The 25,319-nt window shown below is 44.0% G+C and overlaps 1 protein-coding gene across 2 annotated transcripts in view; it reads left to right on the plus strand.

Moving 5' to 3' along the window:
- Positions 1-23,639, plus strand: part of LOC108715242 (cyclic AMP-responsive element-binding protein 3-like protein 1) — a 35,058-nt gene extending 11,419 nt beyond the window's left edge. Inside the window, exons 2-12 of one of the 2 annotated variants that reach the window (XM_018260215.2) lie at positions 12,764-12,977; positions 13,998-14,149; positions 14,619-14,694; positions 15,763-15,935; positions 16,190-16,339; positions 16,661-16,719; positions 17,320-17,388; positions 18,256-18,355; positions 19,798-19,924; positions 20,103-20,304; positions 22,949-23,639. In XM_018260215.2, the coding sequence (XP_018115704.1) occupies positions 12,764-12,977; positions 13,998-14,149; positions 14,619-14,694; positions 15,763-15,935; positions 16,190-16,339; positions 16,661-16,719; positions 17,320-17,388; positions 18,256-18,355; positions 19,798-19,924; positions 20,103-20,304; positions 22,949-22,973 (1,347 nt within the window). In that variant the 3' untranslated portion in view covers positions 22,974-23,639. The remainder of the gene's footprint in view (positions 1-12,763; positions 12,978-13,997; positions 14,150-14,618; positions 14,695-15,762; positions 15,936-16,189; positions 16,340-16,660; positions 16,720-17,319; positions 17,389-18,255; positions 18,356-19,797; positions 19,925-20,102; positions 20,305-22,948) is intronic. The other variant, XM_018260216.2, reaches the window with a different exon arrangement.
- The last annotated feature ends 1,680 nt before the right edge of the window (positions 23,640-25,319 follow it).

Here is a 25,319-nt window from a genome sequence, read left to right on the forward strand (position 1 = left end):
TCAGGGAGCTGTTATCTGGTTACCTTCCCTTTATTATGCTGATGGACTGCTGGGGGGGAAAGGGAGGGGGTGATATTACTCCAACTTGCAGTACCGCAGTAAAGAAGTTTATCAGAGCACAAGTCACACGACTGGGGGCAACTGGGAAAGTGACAATATGTGTAGCCCCATGTCAGATTTCAAAATTAAGTATAAAAAAATCTGTTTGCTCTTTTGAGAAATGGATTTCAGTGCAGAATTCTGCTGGAGCAGCACTATTAACTGATGCGTTTTTAAAAATTTTAATATATCAAATGATTTGAGTAATTTTATTATATATTGGTAAAACAGGACAACCTCTGGGCAGTTTGGGGGCCCCTCAAACTATTTTGCTGTGGGGCCCAGTAAGGTCTAATTATGCTACTGCCTCTAGGCCCCTCTATCACTAAGGATGACCCCTGCAGAATGCATATATGCCCAACCTCTATATTATGGTATCTGGCTTCCCCAGTCATAGGAATACAGAATGGCAGCTTTTTGGGAAATCCAACTGCAGCCTGACTTATACAGCCTTGAGGAGCCTCCAGATGATCATGGGGTCAGACACCGACCCCTACGGCTTTGGATTAGAACAAGCACCGTAACATGATGGTGCTTGTTGAGAACAGCAGGTGCAGGAGTCCCCCCGCCGACCTCTCGTCAGCTGCATAAAGCAGCCTCTGGCTAATCTCTAGGTCTCCTTCCAGAAAACCACACTTGCCTTATTCTTTATATTTATGGGGATCATAGATGACAATTAAAGGGATATCCTAGGCAATTATGTAGCATGATAGGATTATGGTGCGCAGGGTGTATGATATGTACCTGACTGTGATCCGCATTGATGTGAACACGTGTTCAGCCCAAGGCTCACGCTTTACTTGGCGTCGTATCAAGCTTCCTCGGCTCAGTAGAAATCAGAGCAACTGATGCAAGAACCCATGGGACCCTGCCAGAATGAAATTACCTGATGGGGGTTAGACACGACCTACCTTTCAGTATTCGACAGACACTGTAGCCCGGGCAGCACCTTTGTTTGAAACCTCAGAATTTTTCTGACCCACAAATGTAGGGGTTTTGGGGTACAAGAGGGATGATTAAAGGAGGGCGTCAAAATTGTCATGTGCAAGGAGTCACTCCCATAAGCACTTCTGCAATTTACTGTAATGCCGTAAATGAGATGTGTTTAAAGGTGCAGTTCACCTTTCAGTCATGTTATAGAATGGCCAGGCTAAGAAAGTTTTCAATTGGTCTTCATTACATTTTTTTTCCTAGTTATTAATTATTAATAATTTAGATTTTCGTCTGACTCTTTCCAACTCCTGAATGGGGGGGGGGGGGTCACCAACCCCATCTAAAGCTCTAAATGTTTTGTAAGGCTACAAATGTATTGTTATTGATACTTTTTATTATTTATCTTTCTATTCAGGCCCCTCTCCTATTCATATTCCAGCCTCTTATTGAAGGCAATGCATGGTTGCTAGGGTCATTTGGACCCTATCAACCAGATTGCTGAAATGGTAAACTGGAGAGCTGCTGAATAAAAAGCGAAATAACGCAAAAAAACACGACTAATGAAAAATGTAAACCAAATTGTGTCAGAATGTCACACTCTACATCATATTAAAAAGTAACTCAAAGGAGAATGTGCCCTTTAAGAGCCTTTTAAACTTGCTCTTTTACTGTAGTTATGACCAGCAACCCAGGGGTTAATTGTTTTTTTGGGGGGAGAGGGAGGGGTTCTCCAGCCAGAAGCCTCCTCTATTAGGTGCTCTGGAAGGGTGCTGTGCCAGCAGATACAGATACCCACCCAACCCCATGCTGGTTTGATGTCACTGTCAGTAATGGGTGTCAGTAACAGGGGTGTCTGCTGTACTCCCAATATTGTATACCAGGGTGATACTATGGGCCTATAAAGGCTGCCGAATTTTGTAGAGTGTGGGTTCACAGGAGTACTCAGTACAGGCCTTCGGCCTCGTGTTTTTATATGGTCATGAAACTCCTCGTTGACTTATAATATCCTTATAATTTACAAGAGAGGGTACTTTATTCACTATATATATATATATATATATATATATATAGTCTGTGTCAAACGACCGCACTCTGAAGACCGGACTTGGTATGACCTTTGTGGGTGCAGGGTCCAAAAAATTCATATAGAGATTTGTGCATGAGGAACCGCACACCACTATTTTTCATCAAAATAAGTTTATTTTGATGAAAAATAGTGGTGTGCGGTTCCTCATGCACAAATCTCTCTCTCTCTCTCTCTCTCTCTCTCTCTCTCTCTCTCTCTCTCTCTCTCTCTCTCTCTCTCTCTCTCTCTCTCTCTATACATATAGACAAATACAAGATTCCTCTGCACTCAACCCATTATCAATATATTTAAGACAGCGACATTTTGTACATACTGCTACTAAAAAATGCCTTACCCTTTAAACAAAACATGGATTGTTTGTCCATATATTGCAATATATTTAAGCTGGCCAACTACGTCAAAGTCATCCCATATCTGGCCAGTCCTATGCTCAATTTTATCTGATTCATTAAGAATTCTATTGCTTCATTATACATTTTACAAAGGGACTAAGTTTTACCTGCAGCTTACTAGCTGCTTTCAAAGTAAAACTCCCAAACTTGGCTGCCCTTTTATTAGACACCAGTGGGATCACCTGACTATAGCTGGGAAGGGTGGGAGCTACAACATGGAGCTGGTCACTGCTCATGTATAACTATAACAAACAGGGGAAAGTTGAGCTCACCACTATTTTTAAAACCATTAGGCAGGGGTGCAATGAGGCTGTGACCACAAAATACATATAGTCAAATACAAGAGTCCTCTGCACTCAACCCATTATCAATATATTTAAGACAGCGACATTTTGTACATACTGCTACTGAAAAATGCCTTACCCTTTAAACAACACAGGGATTGTTTGTCCATATATTGCAATATATTTAAGCTGGCCAACTATGTCAAAGTCATCCCATATATATATATATATATACACTGTTGTGTTTTACTCTATTGTTCCTCTGCTTTCTCTTCTTCTGAATGGGAAATGTACAAGCCATTTATTTTATTTTGCCCATTGGGGGTACTTGCTGCAGATTCTGGAGGTGAAAGTGAAGAGGAGGGGGAATCTCTCTCCTGCCCAGTTGCCCCATGTGTATAGACATGCCAGTCGGGTAGGAGCGGCTGCACTAGGTATTAGTAGTCCAGGGCTTATTTCTCTTACAATATAGAGGGAAGCAGCTGCTTTATGGTTGAGATTCTAGTTATCAGTATAACAGATGTTCCAGAGGCTGCACAGATTCTGTGTGATCTCCATTGGAAGCAGCAGCCCCGTCCTGCTTTATGGTTGAGATTCTGTACAACAGAGCACTCTGTCCCAGTGGCTGCACCAATTATATCCGATCCCCATTGGAAGCAGCAGTTCTGCCCTGCTTTATGGCTGAGATTCTAGATATCTGTATAACAAAGCATTCTGTCCCATTGGCTGCACATATTCTACCTGATCCCCCATTGGAAGCAGCAGTCCTGCTCTGCTTTATGGCTGAGATTCTAGCTATCTGTATAACAGAGCATTCTGTTCCAGTGGCTGCACATATTCTACCTGATCCCCCATTGGAAGCAGCAGTCCTGTCCTGCTTTATGGCTGAGATTCTAGCTATCTGTATAACAGAGCATTCTGTCCCAGTGGCTGCACAGATCTGATCCCCATTGGAAGCGTTAAGGCTGCAGTTATATAATATGTAAGTGTATGAAGGCCGGTTATATTTAGCAACAAATTAGTTCCCAGAAGTACATAAAATAGTACATAAAATAAAAATGAAGAATTGGAGATAATGTGCCTTGGCATGATCCTTTGCTTGTTTTCTGGACAGTGGGATGTGAATTAAATAGAACAATAATAATAATATAGGAATCCAGGTCTGTTTCTAGTGGGAGAAGCTTGTTGGCTGGCCGTGCAGTTGGGAGATACAGATATTAATCACCTTTTCTTCGTTACACCTTTTGGCTGGAGAAGCAGGATTTCCCCAGTGAGTCACAAACATGGAGTTGGACGGCACTCAAACGCCTCTCTCCTCTCCCCAGGTTATAGCAGAAACTCTGTCCTACGGCTTCTCCTGTTATCAATTGGATGCCATGCAGAACTACACCTTTCAGCACCCAGTGGATCGCTGTGCCCAAAAGGGGGTTAGAGTCATGTCTGAGTGGGCAGACTTTTTGGGGTTAGTGTGAATATTTTTTGGCTAGAAAAATGACCAGAGTTTTCAAATGTAATTTACGGGCAAGAGTGATAGGCTACTGCCATTTATTTGTGTCCCTCCTTCTATATTCGAAAGTTCTATACACTCGCTGATAGGATATCTAACCAATAGCACAATAGGCTTACCCAAAAAATGAACAAGGGGGTAGGCAGAAGATTTACCTCTAGAGCAGGGGTCCCCAACCTTTTTTACCCGTGAGCCACATTCAACTGTAAAAAGAGTCGGGGAGCAACACAAGCATGAAAAAGTCCCTTGGGGTGCCAAATAAGGGCAGTGATTGGTTATTTGGCAGTCCCTATGTGGACTGACAGTCTACAGAAGGCTCTACTTGGCACTATACTTAGTTTTTATGCAATCAAAACTTTCTTCCAAGCCTGGAATGTAAAAATAAGCACCTGCTTATAGGCCCACTGGGAGCAACATCCAAGGGGTTGGAGAGCAACATGTTGCTCACGAGCTACTGGTTGGGGATCACTGCTCTAGAGCAACTTGGGGTGGGGGGAGCAATAAAACATATAGGAAGCAGAGACTGGTATTGGGGGGAGCAGACTGGGAGACAGGAGGGGCAGGGGTGGGCTTTTAGGCAGCGTCAAAAATGGTTGCTTTTGGCACCAATACTAAGGGCACCATTCTAGTGTCCATGGTATAAAGGTATCAGTTGGGTCACAATGGGAATGGGGCTTTATTGTGCAGATACAGATCATGGTTGGATCAAAATGTTTGGAAATAATATCTGGTTTATTTTGGTTCTTTCGTGTTGCCTCCTCTGCTCTTATTATCTTCTCTCTCCATCTCTACAGCCTCCCCCGTGTCGTTCTGTCCTCTGCCATCGAGAGACAGGTTCAGGGTGGCACATGTTGACCCTATAATGTCCTTTGTAAAGCTGTTCTGATCACCACCCTTGTGTTCTAGTGGAGCTACAACATCCAGCATGTTATCAGCTGGAGGAGAGCAGGTTTACAGTTATATGGATGCACCCAATCCACTATTTTGGATTCAGCCGAACCCCTGAATCCTTCGCGAAAGATTTGGCCGAATACCGAACCGAATACGAATTTTAATTTGCATACGCAAATTAGGGGCGGGAAGGGGAAAACATTTTCTACTTCCTTGTTTTGTGACAAAAAGTCACACGATTTCCCTTCCCGCCCCTAATTTGCATATGCAAATTAGGATTCGGTTTGGCCGAGCAGAAGGATGCAGCCGAATCCGAATCCTGCTGAAAAAGGCCGAATCCTGGCCAAATCCTGGATTCGGTGAATCCCTAGTTTAAATCTCCCTTTTCTCTAGGTCTCAGCCTAGAAATATTATTTTTATATTCCCCGTATCCCCCTGGGTCTCAACTTCTCCTTCTCCTGCTGGTTTTGCTTTTCCTTTCCTTGTTCTCCGTATCTTCTCTCCCCCTGAACGTCTGGGTGTGCTGCCTCTCCACACATTGCTCTGGTTAGAGCCTTGGGCTTGTGTTGGCTCAAAATTGCTCCTTTGATTTGAAGCCAGTTGGACCTGCCGCCGTCTCTGCCTCATCTCACTCTCTCCAGCCGAAATCTTTCCAGTTCTCTCTTACTTTTGAAATCTAGGATATTTGTTTCCCGGAAACCCTGCCATTGCAACGGGCTCCTCTCTCCCTCTGGCCAATGTGCAGGGACCTGCCATCACGTGACAGCTTGAGTGGTTGGGTAGCGCACAAGGAATTCTGTCATTTAAGGATAGCGATGAAACTACTTATAATTAGTAATTACATTTGCACCAGGTCTAGTAACCCATAGCAACCAATCAACAGGTAGCATGTACTGGTCTGCTCTTTGAAGGCAGACTAGTTGTAGGGACGGACCATACCATTTATGCAGGAGCTGTGTGTATATGTGCTGAGCACCAACTGTCAGTTCTGCCTTTTGCCTGCCAGGCGCATTGCCCTCTGCGAGCTGCGCCGAGAGTGTTGTCAGGCGCAATAAATTGTGTGCTGCACCTGCTTGGCGCCAGATGTGAGTGCTAGTGTCTGGGCAAATATGCGGCTCTTTTGGAACTCGCTTTGGGGGTTGTAAAAATATATCCGCATCTCACTCCTAATTTGCTTCGGCGTGAGCGACAATAATCAAAAGAATAGGAACGCGATAATTAAGGGCTGGGTGCTTTTTAGGCATTACAGGCCTTGTGTAAGGCTTTTTTTCACCTTTAGATTAAATTTAAGTTTTATGAAGACAGTGATATTCTCAGTTAATTTGCAGTTGGTCTTTTTTTCCTTGGTTTTAAAAATATTTAGCTTTTTGTTCAGCAGCATTGTAGCCTCACAGGGCAATTGTAACTTCCGTCTTAAAGCTGGAAAGAAGCATAACAAATACACAAATCATTCAAAAATTACTAATAAATAAATAAAAATGAAGACCAATTGAAAAGCTGCTAAATGCCCTTGCCCCAAATACTAACACACTGCTGTCTGGGTAGGTGGAAGAATTAAAGGTTCTACACAAGTGCTAGTGAGATCAAGGTTCCATGCAGATGCTATGCATAAATGAATGGTTATAGAATGGGGATAATGAGGAATTTATTATTAGGGATGTAGCGAACGTCGGAAAAAAAGTTCGCGAACATATTCGCGAACTTGCGCAAAAACGCGAGCGGTTCGCGAACGGTTCGCGAACCCCATAGACTTCAATGGGAAGGCGAACTTTAACATCTAGAAAAGACATTTCTGGCCAGAAAAATGATTTTAAAGTTGTTTAAAGGGTGCAACGACCTGGACAGTGGCATGCCAGAGGGGGATCAAGGGCAAAAATGTATCTGAAAAATCTGCCTGTGTGTGCTTGGAAGAGATAGTGTAGGGGGAGAGCTGTTAGTGATTTCAGGGACAGATGATAGTAAGTTTGCTGGCTAGTAATCTGCTTGATACTGCTCTGTATTGGAGGGACAGAAGTCTGCAGGGATTTGAGGGACATTTTAGCTTAGGTAGCTTTGCTGGCTAGTAATCTACTGTTCTCTTTAAACAACTGCCATACGTTGACCTTGTAGGCATTGTTTGCCCAGTTTTTTTGGACGCAGCCACTGAAGCACAGTTGCCAGAAAAAATATGCCATATAAATGCTGAAAATAGTAATTTTTCGCCATACGTTGACCTTGTAGACATTGTTTGCCCAGTTTTTTGGTTGCCGCCACTGAAGCACAGTTGCCAGAAAAAATATGCCATATAAATGCTGAAAATAGTCATTTTTTGCCATACGTTGACCTTGTAGGCATTGTTTGCCCAGTTTTTTTGGTCGCAGCCACTGAAGCACAGTTGCCAGAAAAAATATGCCATATAAATGCTGAAAATAGTAATTTTTTGCCATATACGTTGAGTCAACGTATGGCAAAAATGACTATTTTCAGAATTTATATGGCATATTTTTTCTGGCCTCTGTGCTTCAGTGGCTGCGGCCAAAAAAACTGGGCAAACAATGCCTACAAGGTCAACGTATACACTACTACAGCGGTGGATACGGATTACGTAAAATATATGAATGCTGCTTGAAAAAAAGTAACTCAAGTGGTTTTTCTAGAGACGATAATATTATCAATATTTAGACAAAATGTGAACAAGCTCACACAGCTAGATGGCGGTTTGAAGAAAACACTGTGCAAATAATGCCTACAAGGTCAACGTATACACTACTACAGCGATGGATACGGATTACGTAAAATATATTATGGCTGCTTGAAAAAAGTCACTCCGGTGTTTTTCTGGAGACGGTAATATTATGGATATTTAGACAGAATGTGAACAAGGTCACACAGCTAGATGGCAGTTGGTTGAATAACACACTGGGCAAAAAATGCCTACAGGGCAAATAATGCCTAAAAGGTCAACTTATACACTACTACAGCGGTAGTAAAATAAAAAAAAGTAAAATAAAAAAAAAATGAATATTAAAAAAAAAAATTAAAGTTGGTGCTGCTGAACTACTAGGAGCAGCAGATTAGCACACCAGTCCCACTCCCCAACACTGCTAGACTAATAGCACTGGGCTCTTATAGTAGTAGTAGTAGTAGTAGTAAAACAACAAAAAAATAAATAAAAGCAGTCCTTACAAGGACTACTGTTATTGCAGCAGTCAGCAGATGAGATCAGAAGCAGGACAGCTGCCCACTGCAGCTACATACAGAGCACTGCAGTAGAAGGTAGATTACTAGCCAGCAAAGCTACCTAAGCTTAAATGTCCCTCAAACCCCTGCAGACTTCTGTCCCTCCAATAACAGAGCAGTATCAAAACGATTACTAGCCAGCAAACGCTGCAGGGCTTCGGTTTTTATAGGGAAGGGGAGTGGTCCAGGGGAGAGCTTCCTGATTGGCTGCCATGTACCTGCTGGTCTGGGGTGAGAGGGCAAAAAAAAGCGCCAACAATGGCGAACCCAAAATGGCGAACGTCGCGCGACGTTCGCGAACTTCCGGCGAGCGCGAACACCCGATGTTCGCGCGAACAAGTTCGCCGGCGAACAGTTCGCGACATCTCTATTTATTATACATTAAAGGTTCTAGGAAGGGGTTGAAGAAGTGACTACAATCACACAGATTAAAGGTTCTGTCAGGTGCGAGTGAGGGATTAATCATAAATATGTGTTTTAGGAAGGTGATTAGGGTGAGAAATGAATTAAAGTTTCAGGATTCAAAAAAGGTTTTAGTGAGGAATTAGTCACAGATAAAAGTTCTAGGCAGGTTCTAGTTAGGGATTAATCACAGATAAAGGTTATGGGCAGGTTCTACTGAAATATTAATCACAAAGTGAAGGTTCTAGAAATGTTCTAGAGAACTTCTAGTGAGGGATTTATCACAAAGTAAAGGTTCTGGGCAGGTTCTAGTGAGGGATTGATCGCTGATACTGGTTCTATGCAGATTCTAGTGAGAAATGCACCACAAAGTAAATGTTCTATGCAGGTTCTAGTGAGGGATTAATCAGAAAGTAAAAGTTCTAGGCAGGTTCTACTGAATGATTAATCACAAAGTAAAGGTTCTACGCGGGTTCTAGTGAGGGATTAATCGCATATAACAGTTATATGCAGGTTCTAGTGAAGAATTAACCACAAAGTAAAGGTTCTAGGCAGGTCAGTAGTGAGGGATTAATCACAAAGTAAAGGTTATTGACAATGTGCTGTGTTGGTGCCAATGAGGTAATATTTGCAGATGTAATATGTAATATTTGAATGTTATGGGCAGTTTGAATGGAAGGAATATCCCATTGTTAAAGATGCTGTGTTGGTACAGGTGAGGAATCAGCGACATTTCAGGTTGTGGGCAGGTGCTAACAAGGAATGAATCCCAGATTACAGGTTGTGGGCAGGTGCTAACAAGGAATTAATCCCAGATTACAGGTTGTGGGCAGGTGCTAACAAGGAATGAATCCCAGATTACAGGTTGTGGGCAGGTGCTAACAAGGAATAAATTCCAGATTACAGGTTGTGGGCAGGTGCTAACAAGGAATGAATCCCAGATTACAGGTTGTGGGCAGGTGCTAACAAGGAATTAATCCCATATTACAGGTTGTGGGCAGGTGCTAACAAGGAATTAATACCAGATTACAGGTTGTGGGCAGGTGCTAACAAGGAATTAATCCCAGATTACAGGTTGTGGGCAAGGTCTAGAATCTTAATTATCACAAATCACTGAACCAGTTCCACATATCCTGCCCTCAGAAATTAGCTCTGGGTAGTTGCGAGCCACATGATCCACAAAATGACAGTTTAACGCTGAGCATTTTATCCCTGGCAGGAATTTCATATCTGTGTTTCAGTATCTGCGTCTCTTTAAAGGGCCGGTAGCACCAAAATGAGACATCATTTTAAAGCATCCATACTGACCCTTTAGGACCAATTAGTCAGCCCTGTCCACTTGCCACTGCTCCTAAGGCTGGGCATGTGCTTCCAGGTGTCCCATACACAGGCCAATAAACTGGCCACTTAGTCTGGAGAGTTATCCTAAAGGAGCTGAACAAATATCACTATAACACACTGGGACTCATTTCTAATGAAATAAGTGCAAAAAGACTTTGTTTGTGATTGACATTGTGAATGTAGTACAGGGGGTACTTCCTCTAAGGGACATCACATTGGGACTAACATATATGTAATTATGATATTTTACTCCATCGTTCCTATGCATTTAATTTAACGTATAACTGTTGGTCTTCTCTATATAACCAGCCAATTGGTTTTCTCTATTTACCCAGTAAATTGTGGCAGTGCCGGGCTGGTGAATAATGTTATACCGTGGTCCTTTGTCCCCTTCTCGATGCCTTAAAATCAGTCATGATGAATATATATATATATATATTCAGCAACCACTGTTAATATTTCTTTGCACTTTGTATTCTCGCCTTGTCGGTTGCAGTTTTCTGCTTAGCTGAGCACTATGTACCCCCAGATATTCCTGCTGAATTGTGCTTAGTACAGGGGGAATACCTATGCTGCCATAGTTTTATGGGATCTCTGTACAGACTGCGCGCAAACTTAGGGGCTGTTCCTGCTGAATTGTGCTTAGTACAGGGGAATACCTATGCAGCCATAGTTTTATGGGATCTCTGTACAGGCTATGAGCAAATTTAGGGGGCTGTTCTTGCTGAATTGTGCTTAGTACAGGGGGAATACCTATGCTGCCATAGTTTTATGGGATCTCTGTACAGACTGCGCGCAAACTTAGGGGCTGTTCCTGCTGAATTGTGCTTAGTACAGAGGAATACCTATGCTGTCATAGTTTTATGGGCTCTCTCTGTACAGACTATGAGCAAAGTAAGGAGGCTGTTCCTGCTGAATTGTGCTTAGTACAAGGGAATCCCCAGGCCCGGATTTATGGAAAGGCCACCAAGGCCCGGGCCTAGGGTGGCAGGATTTTAGGAGGGTGGCATGCTGCTCAACCACACCCAATTTTTTTTTCAGAAACACTGGGGATGCACAGGAGATATAGTAGTTTTTTAAATCTCCAATGCGCCAATACCCATTGCTCCGGTCCCATAGACAAAAATTTTCCCAAATAAACGGTGGAGGGGGTGACGAATGGCAGTGGGCTTAGGGGTGCCCGCTATGTAAATCCGGCCCTGGGAATCCCCTGTATTTGAGGGACTGGGAGTTGTTTCACATGACTGTGCCATGTTCTGTATGTAGAAACCCTGCACTGCATCTCTGACTCACTAACAGCGACTGCTCCATTCTAACCCTGCACTCCTGAGCTCTGTGGCCAGACATAAGGCTCCACTAACTTTCACTGTTTTTGCATACTCCTCTCCCATTGGCTCAGAGCCGCCAGTAACCAGCCAATCCAGCTTCCTGATCTCATGCTGGCTTTAGGAGCAGGCAGCATTAACCACTTGCTGACCATTCTGGACATTCTCTCTCTATAGTCCAAAGGCAGAGGAGGTGTTTTTATTGAGGGAACAGATGGTGTCATAAAAGCCTCAAGGTTCATTCATGGGAAATATTAACTTCTGTACCTTCCGCAGAGATGGGTTTATTTTATGTATAGAGACGACTGTAAAGGAGCGCAGCGTGGGAGAACTCAGTGGCATCCCTGGGGTTAATTCACTGCTGGGGAGAAGAATATGACCGGCCAAGTAGTTAATATACTAAAATGCAATATATTAGCAAAATAAGAGTGTTTAGTTCACATTCTTGGCCTGTTTAATGTATTCACATGAGATGTTTTTAGTAGACACCAGTGAGGGGGGTATGTATGTCTGTTCACTATACAAATATATATATAATTTATTATCTTAAAATGAAGTCAATGGGAGATGCACTTCCTGTAATTTGGAGCTTTCTGGATAACAGATTTCCAGATAACCGGAATAAGCTTGGCACCTAATACATAAAGAGCAAGATAAAAACTCTAAAATATATCCTTGCATCCTAGTATGTTGTAGAATCAGTGTATTATATATAAATAATTTATAATTATAATGGAACCCATGGCATAGTCTTGCTGGAATGCCAATCCCTCAGCCTGCAGCCTTCTAATATCCTTATCATTTCCAGTAGGGGGTACATTATTCCTTATAATACATGAGTGATACTCAGAGTATAACTCAGCCTGCAGCCTTGTGTCTTTATATGGTCACAGAACTCCTCAGTGACTTCTAATATCCTTATCATTTACAATAGGGGGTACATGTCCCTTATAATACATGAGTGATACTCAGAGTTCCCTGTATAACTCAGCCTGCAGCCTTGTGCCTTTATATGGTCACAGAACTCCTCAGTGACTTCTAATATCCTTATCATTTACAGTAGGAGGTACATTATCCCTTATAATACAAGAGTGATACTCAGAGTTCCCTGTATAACTCAGCCTGCAGCCTTGTGTCTTTATATGGTCACAGAACTCCTCAGTGACTTCTAATATCCTTATTATTTACAGTAGGGGGTACATTATCTCTTATAATACATGAGTGATACGGAGTATTTCCCTACAGTGTATCTTTATTCACGCTTCTCTCCTTTTCCCATGTAGCACTTTTCAGAAGCTCTTGATGACTTCTCCAATGAGCTATTTAACAGTTTTTTCGATGACCCGCCCTTACTCGATCGAGACTCCCTACTCGACATGGATGTGGAGAGCCCATCACCACCTATCCAAGCTGAACACAGCTACTCACTGAGTGGAGACTCAGCCCCACAGAGTCCTGCGCTCACCATAAAGGAGGAAGATGAAGAAAGTCAGACTGGTTAGTGAATTTGACAGATGTTTGCAGAGCTGGGAGATCATATTGAGTCAATGTGTCCTCCTTAAGAGCAGTGATCTGATGACTAGTAGAGCAGGGTGAGTCAGAACTGGGTGCATTGCTATGTACTGATTGAGAGCATGGTGCTCCATGAGTCTGCACAGCAGATAAGTGAGATCTGAAGGCTACAAAGGAATGCTGAAGAATGAAGTTCTATTTAATGCCTGTACCCAATTTTTTAGGCAAAAGTCAGCTGCATTTGTTTTTGCTAGCTGGTGCAGGAGCCTTGGAGCTATTGCCAACTTTGAGGCGCCAGTTTTCGTAATGCAAATTCTATTTTAGCGCAACTGTGTTTGTGGTCATAAATTACCTTTCAAGTGATGTTGGGCAGGTTAAGAAGAGAGAGCAGTACTTTTAGATTGTGATGAAGTTGGAGTGGAAGGGAGAGCAAAGACCTGAGGGTTTGAGTGGAAGAGAGAGAGCATGGATGAGAGGGTCTGTAGGTTGGAGTAGAAGGATATGAGGGTAGTATGGATATGAGGGTCTGTAGGTTGGAGAGGAAGGGAGAGCATGGACGTTAGGGTCTGAAGTTGTTGCAAGCATGGTAAGATCAAGAGAGTTTTGTTTACTGGGGTTGGTCAGAGAGTATGATGCATAAAGGAATATTCTTAGAGTCTTTTTGGTTTTGGAGGTTATGAATTATTTAGCATCTACCTCATTGCTAGGGTCCATGTTACCGTAGCTACCAGCCAAGGTATATATATATGGATATCATAAAGTTAATGATACAGGAAGGGTCTCCTGATGCTTCTCTGCTCAGTTCCATCAGTCCATTTGACCTGAGTGATAGAACTGAGCAGTCAAGTGTCAGAAGATACTCCCTGTATCAGTAACTTGAGCTTTTAGTATTCTGTGTGGTCACTGCCTGGTTGTGGAGTTCCCACTACACATTCATAATACTAATACCAGTGTTAATAGAAATAGCAAAAGTGCTCCATAACTATATCTCTTATCACCCCTCAGAGCCCCCTAGCAGTGGAGTCTGGGCCCTGGAACACGAGATCTGCTCCCTGTTGGTCAAACAGGAACACGGTCTAACTGCACAAATCAACGCTGCGCACTGCAGCACCGCACTAGAACACGCCCAGGGATCCATGGGCCCCCAAGACGAGGAGGTGGGTGACTGCTAACTTGGTAACAGTAACCATACTAACCATTGCCAGGGACGCAAGTGCTCTGAGCACCCTCCACGCAATGTTTGCCTTTGGCCCTTTAACACATTAAAAGCACTGAGGTCCATGTTCCTAGACTTGCAGGAATGTGCTAAATGCTGTGACATGTTTATTCTATATTTATAGTAGGGCTGCAGGGCAGGCAGTAACCGGTGCAGGAGGGATACCCCCCCCACCCAGAGAGACTCCCAGCAATCACTATCATATTGACTTTATTGCAGTCATTAGGAAACTGCGTATGTTCAGCGTGTGGGTGCCAGCCACATTGCTAGCCGTCTCGTGAGCAAGCCAGGGGGCATGTGGCCATTGAATTCTCCCATAGTTTTAAGTTGCAGTTGGTCTGTTTAAGACCTGCGCATAGGACTGTATATAATCCCTGTCATTTACCCTACATTGTTTTGCTGTGTTGCAGAATGTGCCCAGGACACCGATATCACACATAAAAGCTGAACCAGGGATGCCACATAGCTTCATAAATGTGCCAGCAGGTGGGTCAGAAGCTTTCAATTCTATAAGTCTTACTGTATATTTGCCTTGTAGCTATCCCTGTCTGCTACAGGATTCCTCCTACCTGTAACTGCTTGTACTTCTACTGTAACTGCCTGCCACTATCACTGCTTATTACAGGCCCTTCCCACTGTAACTCCCCCTGTAACTGTTTATAACTAGCTCTGTTACAGGACCCCTTTCATCGTAACTGTTTAAAGGCCTTGGTGGGCCCTGGGCAATGATCCAACTTGCGGGCCCCTATTATCCTGCCATGCGGTAAACATTTCAAACTATGTCCACTTTGGTCACGCCCATTTTACCAAAACGTAAAACAAACGTGCCAGCATAATCACTAAAGAAAATAGATAAGGAGCATATAAACCCAAGGCATGCCAGTGGAATTACTACAGAAAATGAACATTTCAAACCATGTCCACTTTGGTCACACACCTAAATACTACATCCATTCTACCAAAAACAAAATGCAGACGTGCCAGTATAATCACTACAGAAAATAGATAATGAGCATATTAACCCAAGGCATGCCAGGGCAGTTACTACAGAAAATGAAATTCTAGTATAATTGCTACAGAAACTGGATAAACAGCATATAAACCCCAGCTGTGCCAGTATAATCACTCCAGAAATATCCCTCCCCCTGTAACTATCTTTGCTCTATTACAGGATTCCTCCCATTGTTACTACTGTTCCTATCTCTGCTTTATTTCAGGAGTTCTTTCTTTTTTTAAAGGACAAGTCAACTCAAATTCAATTTGTTAATGTGTACCATCCCCCGCATCGAATATAATTTCTTATGTTAGACTCTGGGCCAATGCTCTGCACAGACGTGGGCTGTGATTGCGATGCTCAAAGGATAGAACCCCTGGTGCACTTTCCAGCCTAGGAAATAGTCAATTTGATTAGACTTGTCCTTTTATCATGATCCCTATACCTGTCTTATGTCTATTTGTGCCACATAAAGGTGAGTGCTACCTTAAAAATGCCAGATCTGTGGGTTGCCCCTTGCTTCTTGAATTCTAATGCGTGTTTTATGTTTTCTTTTCTAGATGTTTTAGGGATGATGCCTCTTACCCCACCAAGTAGCCACAGCAGTGACAGTGATGGCTCCCAGAGCCCCCGATCTCTTCCGCCCCCAAGCCCAGCCCGTCCTGCCCCACGCTCTTCTCATGCTATATCCTCATCACCACTACTTACTGCACCCCATGTGAGTGTTCCTTGTGTAAGTCTCTGTGGGTCTGTGGAATGGATGGTGGGGGGCACAGTAACCTGCTGATGCTTAGTCACATGAGCCTCGGCCCAATAATCTTTAGCAGCCAATCAGGATTTATTTTTGATTCAGGTTATGGTACTGGAGGTACCGTTGACTGTACTGGTCACACTTTGTACTCTCCTTATGTTAAATATACTTGTACAATAAAGGAATGGTGACAAAGAAAAGCTGTAATGGGTATTTTCCATTTTCTGGGTGAGTAGAAACTTCAGGGCACATCTGGGCCCTTGATGTTGACCGAGGAGGAGAGGAGGACCCTGGTCGCTGAGGGCTACCCCATTCCCATCAAACTCCCCCTTACAAAGACCGAAGAAAAGGCTCTGAAGAGAGTGAGAAGGAAGATCAAGAATAAGGTGAGTAGCAGTTGGGGCTTCTTAGCCATTCCAAGCCATTGAGTAGGGCTTATCTTTTATTCTTGAAACTTGGGATGAACCAAATCCACAAAAGATTTGGCCAAATACCCTAATATGCATATTCATATTTGGGCACCATAAGATAGAGTAAAGGGTAGCTTTACATTTAGGGGCCCTAGGGGCTTTTTTAGCTTCATTGGGGCCCCATTTTACTTGTTGGCATGGCCCACTGCAAAGGGAGGCAAGTATTTGGGGCTCCCAAGGGTGAGGGTCCTAACTTGGTATTATCTGTCATGCAAAACTCTTTATCTACTCATGCAGATCTCAGCCCAAGAGAGCCGAAGGAAAAAGAAGGAATATGTAGAGTGCTTGGAGAAAAAGTAAGTTGTGTTACATTTGAGAAGATCCATTATCTCTTCATTCTTGTGCCTTACTTGTCTTTTGCTGTTTGGAGTCCAGTTATGGCAGGGGGCTCCTGTGTCATTTAGTGGGACGTTGTTATGATAAGGTAACTGTTATTAATTTGGGAGGACAAGATGCAGAGTTCATCAAATGAAGGAAACACAACTTTCTGAACCTACACCCAACTCTCCCACCCATTTAAGAAATAAGCCATAGTCATAGTCTGTAGCCTGGAATCTCAGTAATTAGTTTACTAATAGGAATCGGCTACAGACAAGATGTTGAGGAAAGATGGAGGCACAAGGAAGAAGAGACATAACTTGGATGGAGGGGTCAGGTAGATCTCTGGAGAAGAGCTGAGGATCTACATGAAGCAGGATAGAAAAGAACAAACTGAAGAAAGAGTTTTGTTTGCATATAAAAGGGGTCTGGAGAGAATGCAGAGAATGATGAAAGGGGAAGGAGTATGTGAGATTAGATAAAGGCAGGTTGGTGAGGCTACCTGCATTGGCTCCTGGGCACAGGGTGGCTTTGGAATGTTGGAATGTTAGGGATAATTGTTGTGCCTGTCCCTCTAGGGTGGAAACCTTCACATCACAGAACAGCGAGCTGTGGAAGAAAGTAGAAACCCTGGAGAATGCCAACAGGTGAGACATAGAACATCGCTGAGAGGAGTAATAGAATTTCAGGCTGTTTGACCCCAAAACTGACCTGTTTTTTTTGTCCATTAATATTACCCACACGTCCTAATGGACTTCCTAAATAAGTGTGTGTGTATATATATATATATATATATATATATATATATATATATATATATATATATATATATATATATATATGTAATATACAGTAAGTAAGATTAAAGGAACATTGGTAGTCTAGCACCATCTGCTGTTAATATTGTAAGATGCAACATATCTGTAAAGTCTATTTTCCATCTATCCATCCACCCATTATCTATCTATTTGTCTGTCTGTCTATTTAGCTATCTATCAGCTATCTGTCTGTCTGTCTGTCTATCTAACATCAATCTATCATCTAGCTATCTATCTATCTGTCCATCCATCCATACCTGGCAGATTAGAGATAAAGGGGCTTAATTATGAACAGAACTTTTTAGATGGGAACCCTGGCTGCAGAATGACACTGAGGTACATTAGGGGCCGGGCATCATGGCCAATGTGCCAACTGTGCCATACCCATAATGTACTAGGTTGGGTCTGTGCCTCCTGCTGGTTGTTTTAGGAACATCAGTCGTTACCTCCAGTTATGTAGCCAGAAGCTACATCACAGGTACCCAATTACCAGCATGTCGTTTGGGAACCCCTGTCCCCTCTATAATTCTTATCAACCACTGGGTCTGCCATCTGTATTGTTAATGCCAGGCTACAGGTTGAGTATAGGAGGCTCAGACGACCATGGGTGCACAGCTATGCGTTGTATTTACCCTCTATTCTTTGTGATCAGAGCATATGCCCCTTTAACTCATTCCGATTTCATGTCACCCGCAGGTCCCTGCTGCAGCAGTTACAGAAGTTGCAGGCCCTGGTGACAGGGAAAGTGCCCAGGCCATGTAAACTAGCTGCCACCCAGACAAGCACCTGCCTAATGGTAAATGCTACGACACACTGGGGCACTGCCACCAAGACCCTTGCTTGAGTGTTTGTGTGGCACAGCCTGGGATGTGGGTATGTGAGTGGGAGAGATACTGGTGATGATGGGATGAGATATTGTGTGCATGAGTAGACCAGTGGAGAGAAGCTTTGCAGTGACACCAGAATCTTCTCTGAGTTTGAGAAATACAGGAGACCTATAGGTCACAAAGGTGAGACCAATCCTGTTTGAGTGACAGTAGATGGAGAACAATTGCAGAAAGGTGGCCATATATAGAAGATCACTGGCTTCCGATTGGTCATACAGAGGCTGTCAATACCTGATGACTTGGTTTCTCTTGATCCAGCTGGCAGATTATTGGTCCATGTATGGCACCAAAAGGACAGCCTACCATACTGATTCTCAATTGGTCATCAGGTCTGAACCAGGGAGGTTGCAAAATTCTCTCAAATGTATGTATGTATGTATGTATGTATAATTTTATCTGTTAAAGAGCCGCAGCGCTGTACAGTGCATAAAAGTACAATATATATATATATATATATATATATATATATATATATATATATATTATATATATTAAAGTATACACAGGGAAGACAAATCACATAAACATATCAGGACAAAGAGCTTTAGTGCTATGTGGTAAGAGACAAAGTGGGAAGGAGGTCCCTGCCCCGTAGAGCTTACTGTCTAAGTAGATGGGAGACTAGCATACAGGCACAAATTGGACTAGGCTAATGTTCTAGTACTCCAAAAGGTAGGCTCTTCATTTTTTCTTGAAGAGATTGACAGAGCATTCCTTACGGAGGAATTCAGAGATGGAACTCCAGAGGTAAGGAGCAGCAATATAGAAGACGCTGGGGATGTGGTGCTCTGGGGCCCCTATGTGGTTCAATCACTGGACCTTGGCAGATCAGCAGATCTTAAAGGTTATAACCAGCTTTGCCTTGTATGGTGGTGAGACAGATGGAGGCCTGTCTTGAGCTTGTGGTGAGATGTGACCAGTATCATATAGGTAGAGACCTAGACCAATCCTGCATGGAGTGAGACAGATAGAGACCAGTAATGTGTGGGCAAGAGATTGAGAACCTTTGGGCATAAGAGACACAGTTCTCTGTGCAGGTTGATGGAGACCAGGCTTGTGACTGGAGGAGGCCCATCCTGTCTTGGTGTGAGATAGATGAAGACCAGTCCTACATGGAGATACTGTAGATGCTGACCAAGCCTGTTTGTGTGGGTGAGACAAATGGAGACCAATTATGTGTGCGAGTAAGATGAAGATAGATTCTGTATGGGTAGGAGGTAGATGGAGACAAATCTTCTGTTAGTGTGATTATAGACTCAGACCACTTGGGTGGGCACAATATAGATACATACTGTATGGAGACCAAACATTTCCCACATGTAACATTCTATGTACTGTCTCTTCCCTACAGGTGATGGTGCTGTGTTTTGTTCTTGCCTTTGGGTCCTTGATCCCCTCCTTTCCAGAATTTTCTTCAGGGTCCCAGACGGTGAAATCAGCTCCTCTGCTGACACCCGACCTATATACCCATAGCCAAAGTAAGAAACAAATCTCATACTTCTCTGCTGACTGTTCCCTGCACATATTGTTCCCCCACTGACATGGAAGGACTGCTGGGGTTTGGGAAAGTGACAGCTCCTTGTTTATAGAGACCAGACCCATGGGTGCCACTGATCAACACAAGCAGCTTGATGGTATTTTCTGTTTGTTTTGCAGTCCGCTCCCGAAATCTCTTGTCCTATGATGAGGTGCCTGGGGCAATGGACGAGGGTCCTAATTCTGTTTTAGGGTTGCAGAAGACTGACTGGGTTCCAGACGCAGCATCTCTCAGCCAACACCCAGAGTACACCTCCCACGAGAGGGGCAAGTACCTGGGAGACAACCAGACAGATGGAAGATTAACGAGACAAGAAGAGGGGTGAGTAAGAAGCCAGTCATACAGTATAGTCTTTATATTATATGGATCCTGCAGGGGCTGGCTGATCAGGCCCGGATTTGCGGCAAGGCCGCATAGGCCCGCGCCTAGGGCGGCAAAAAAATAGGGGCGGCATGCCGCCCAGCCGCACTATGGGGACGCGTGCGTCCCCATTCAATTACAGCAGCTGCGCCAGTGAAAAAACGCCGGCGCGCTGGGAAGGGGAGGTGAGGTGGGCGCTAGGACCGCGCGGCCGCCTGGTCGGACCGCGCGGCCTAGGGGCGCCGCACATTGAAATCCGGCGCTGTGGCTGATTCCATATCATGTAGATCCTGCGGGGGGCTGGCTGATCCCCATAGCATAGCGTCTAGATCAGGGGTCCCCAACCTTTTTTTACCCATGAGCCACGTTTAAAAATGAAAAGAGTTGTGGAGCAACACAGGCATGCAAAAACTTCCTGGAGTGTCAAATAAAGGCTGTGATTGGCTATTGGTAGCCCCTATTTGGACTGTCAGCCTACAGGAGGCTCTCTTTGACAGTACACTTGGTTTTTATGCAACCAAAACTGGAATTCAAAAATAAGCACCTGCTATGAGGCCACATCCAAGGGGTTGGTGAGCAACATGTGCCTGCGAGCTACTGATTGGGGATCACTGATCTAAATCCATACCTCCCAACATTTTGGAAGTAAAAAGAGGGACAAAAAAATTTTTCCCGCACGTAGCGCAGCAATTTTTTGGACCACACCCCTTTCTCTGCTAAAAGCCAATTAAGTAAGAAACTTTGTTTCTTTTTCTGGCTGTTCAGTGCAGAGAAAAGAGGGACTTTCCAGTACAAATGAGGGACTGCGGGTTGAGCTGTCAAAAGAGGGACTGTCCCTCCAAAAAAGGGACAGTTGGGAGGTATGCTAAATCTTGTAGGGTCTGACTGATCCATATAGCATAAACAAAGATCTTGCGGGAGGCTGGCTGATCCCCATAGCATCTAGATCCTGGGGGGCTGGCTGATCCCAAAAACATAGCATGTAGATCCTGCGGGGCTGGCTAATCCGCATTACATAAACACAGTTCTTGCGGGGGTAGGGTTGCTATCTTTTATAAAAAATGTTGCCGGTGGGGGCGGGATCAAAAAGGGACTGGCTGTGGCGTAAAAGCGGGCTGAGTCATGCACAGTGACGCAAAGGGGGGGTGGAGCAACACACGCTATGGACAGAAACCTGAAAAAAAAAGGTAAATACAGAGCGAATTGGGGGCGGGCCAAGGATTTTTTCTACATTGCCGGTAAATTTGTAATACCAGCTCTGACCTTGGCAGGTGTTTTTACCGGCTAGGCCGGGTGGCAACCCTATGCGGGGGGCTGGCTGATCCCATATCATAACATGTATTAGATCCGGTGGAGGCTGGTTGATCCTCAGTGTAACACATGTACTGTAGATTTTGCAGGGGGGCTGGCTGATCCCCATATCATAAACAATGATCTTGCGGGGGGCTGCCTGATCCCCATAGCATAGCGCATAGAATAGAAACCTTTCAGCTTTCTAAAGATCTTTTGCAACACAGTTATTTAGAGAAGCCTACCCTCATTCAGTTTAGCTACTAAACGCAATACCATATACTGCACCTCCTACCATGCTTATTTCTGACCTTGCCCACTCCCACACCTTGTGTCTCAATCCCTTCCCCTTTTAAATTGTAAGCTCTTATGCACAGGGCTTTATTTATTCTATCGATTACTGGTCGCTATATCCTGTATGTTCCTTGTATAAACACATTTATTTTACAACGCTGCAAAATAGGTTGTCGCTCTAAAAATACATGTTAATAATAATATTTTTGTATTTCATTTGGGCTTTTATGATGAACCCTTGGGGTCTTACACCTGAGCAGGCCAAAGGTTTAGTCTAATGGTGGTAGCAGCTCCCCTCTTGTCCTTTCTTATAAAGCCTCGCAAGTCACTATTCTACCCCAGAAATAGGGGATGTCAACATGTTATTATATTAAAGTTTTTTTTTATTTAAACAAACTAAGGATACAGTGACACCTACTGGCAAGATGTCAAAACTTTTAACTCTAATTTAGCCTCATCCACTACTTACTTTAATTCCCATAATACGTTGGCGTTATTTCTGCTTCCTGCACTAGGGCTGCTCTCTTCCCCATGGTCTGGTAGGATGGTTAGACTTGGTCCCACCTGAAAAAGTTGTGTAATGTAATTCTTGGGGCTTCCAGAGTTCAAGCACCCTGCTTTCCACCCAAAAACAAGAAATCAGGTTGAACTTAACGTAAAAAATGTGATTGGTTGCCGCCCAGATGAAAATTTGCCCAATGTTCATAAACGAGTGATATTGCTTCTCAATTGTCCTGTATCCAGCGCTCCCTCTATACAATGGGCTTGAGAAAATCCCAGTGGAGACTCGATACTCCATTGAGGAGCAAAAGATATGCACAAGGCAGAGTGCAAGAAGCATTTGAGGGAATGCGTCCATGGTCTCTCCCTGACCAAGGGAAAGAGAACAGCCCAAAAGCTGAGACATATTCCTATTCAGTTTTGGTGGTAGAGTGGATTCCTTTACCCAGGGGGAGATTGATAATGGGGCAAATGCAAATCCCAAGACGACTAACCCTTATGCTTTCTTTCTCTATTACAGGGGCAGAAGCTCAGAGTTTTTGTAGGGTCGGTCTGAGGGAGAGGAATCCGGAGCTGACTGTGCCAATAGGGAAGAGCAAAGAACCGCAGGGCGATCTGGATTAAAAGAGTGAGAATTTCTGGAAACTGCCCCACCAGCACAGACCTCAGCCCATCTGTCTCTGCAAAGCCACAACATGATACCGAGGAGGAAGAGTGTCCCCAACCTCAGAGAGCAAAGACTCAAGTAGCAACACTCTCAGCATGGTGCTGGCACAAGTGCCCATCATGTTCCCAAACGGGCAGCACATTGAGCGTAGAGGCTTGTACCGCTTCTGCCTAATCTGCTTATAATTAGCATTCCTCTTGGCCAACCCTTTCACTGCCAGACAGAACTATGACGCCTGGATGGCCCTTCTGGGTTTTTTATTCTTCCACCAACCAAGGACTTCTACAGAGACGCCCACTCTGCCAGCCCTATTGTCCATCAGCCTGGGAGCCTCTCACGACCTCTGTGCTCCCTTCCCCAACGTTCATTGGTTCCCTGTACAGAACACACCCAGATTTCTGGAGAAGACAACATAGTTAGTGCAAGCTTTATATCTTTCAGAGACCCTCTCACAGATTTATATGCTCCTTACTCTCCTCTCCTCTTTGTGCCTGCTTCAGTCGAGCAAAATTAAAAATGAAAAAAAATTAGCATCATCAACAAAGCCTCCCGTGTGTCTCACTGGGGTCAGGGAGTGACCAGCCCAGCTCCAGGTAGTATTGGGTCAGAGCAGGTAGCAGGTATAGTAGGGAGAGATGGTGCCTATAGTAACAGTGGGATAATAGTCTCTGGGAAGGGAGTGTGACTGTGGGATAGCAGGTATAGTAGGGAGAGATGGTGCCTATAGTAACAGTGGATAATAGTCTCTGGGAAGGGAGTGTGACTGTGGGATAGCAGGTATAGTAGGGAGAGATGGTGCCTATAGTAACAGTGGGATAATAGTCTCTGGGAAGGGAGTGTGACTGTGGGATAGCAGGTATAGTAGGGAGAGATGGTGTGTATAGTAACAGTGGATAATACTCTGGGAAGGTAGTGTGACTGTGGCATAGCAGGTATAGTAGGGAGAGATGGTGCATATAGTAACAGTGGGATAATAGTCTCTGGGAAGGGAGTGTGACTGTGGGATAACAGGTATAGTAGGGAGAGATGGGGCCTATAGTAACAGTGGGATAAAAGTTTCTGGGAAGGGATTTTGGCTGTGGGATAGCAGGTATAGTAGGGAGTAAAGGTGTCTATAGTAACAGTAGATAATAGTCTCTGGGAAGGGAGTGTGACTGTGGGATAGCAGGTATAGTAGGGAGAGATGGGGCCTATAGTAACAGTGGGATAATAGTCTCTGGGAAGGGAGTGTGACTGTGGGATAACAGGTATAGTAGGGAGAGATGGGGCCTATAGTAACAGTGGGATAATAGTTTCTGGGAAGGGATTTTGGCTGTGGGATAGCAGGTATAGTAGGGAGAGATGGTGTCTATAGTAACAGTGGGATAATTGTCTCTGGTAAGGGAGTATGACTGTGGGATAGCAGGTATAGTAGGGAGAGATGGTGCCTATAGTAACAGTGGGATAATAGTCTCTGGGAAGGGAGTGTGACTGTGGGATAGCAGGTATAGTAGGGAGAGATGGTGCCTATAGTAACAGTGGATAATAGTCTCTGGGAAAGGAGTGTGACTGTGGCATAGCAGGTATAGTAGGGAGAGATGGTGTCTATAGTAACAGTGGGATAATTGCCTCTGGTAAGGGAGTATGACTGTGGGATAGCAGGTATAGTAGGGAGAGATGGTGCCTATAGTAACAGTGGGATAATAGTCTCTGGGAAGGGAGTGTGACTGTGGCATAGCAGGTATAGTAGGGAGAGATGGTGCCTATAGTAACAGTGGGATAATAGTCTCTGGGAAGGGAGTGTGACTGTGGGATAACAGGTATAGTAGGGAGAGATGGGGCCTATAGTAACAGTGGGATAATAGTTTCTGGGAAGGGATTTTGGCTGTGGGATAGCAGGTATAGTAGGGAGAGATGGTGTCTATAGTAACAGTGGGATAATTGCCTCTGGTAAGGGAGTATGACTGTGGGATAGCAGGTATAGTAGGGAGAGATGGTGCCTATAGTAACAGTGGGATAATTGCCTCTGGTAAGGGAGTATGACTGTGGGATAGCAGGTATAGTAGGGCGAGATAGTGTCTATAGTAACAGTGGGATAATTGCCTCTGGTAAGGGAGTATGACTGTGGGATAGCAGGTATAGTAGGGAGAGATGGTGTATATAGTAACAGTGGAATAATAGTCTCTGGGAAGGGAGTGTGACTGTGGGATAACAGGTATAGTAGGGAGAGATGGTGTCTATAGTA

Source organism: Xenopus laevis, chromosome 4S, assembly GCF_017654675.1.
Source record: "Xenopus laevis strain J_2021 chromosome 4S, Xenopus_laevis_v10.1, whole genome shotgun sequence".
Lineage (NCBI taxonomy): Eukaryota > Metazoa > Chordata > Amphibia > Anura > Pipidae > Xenopus > Xenopus laevis.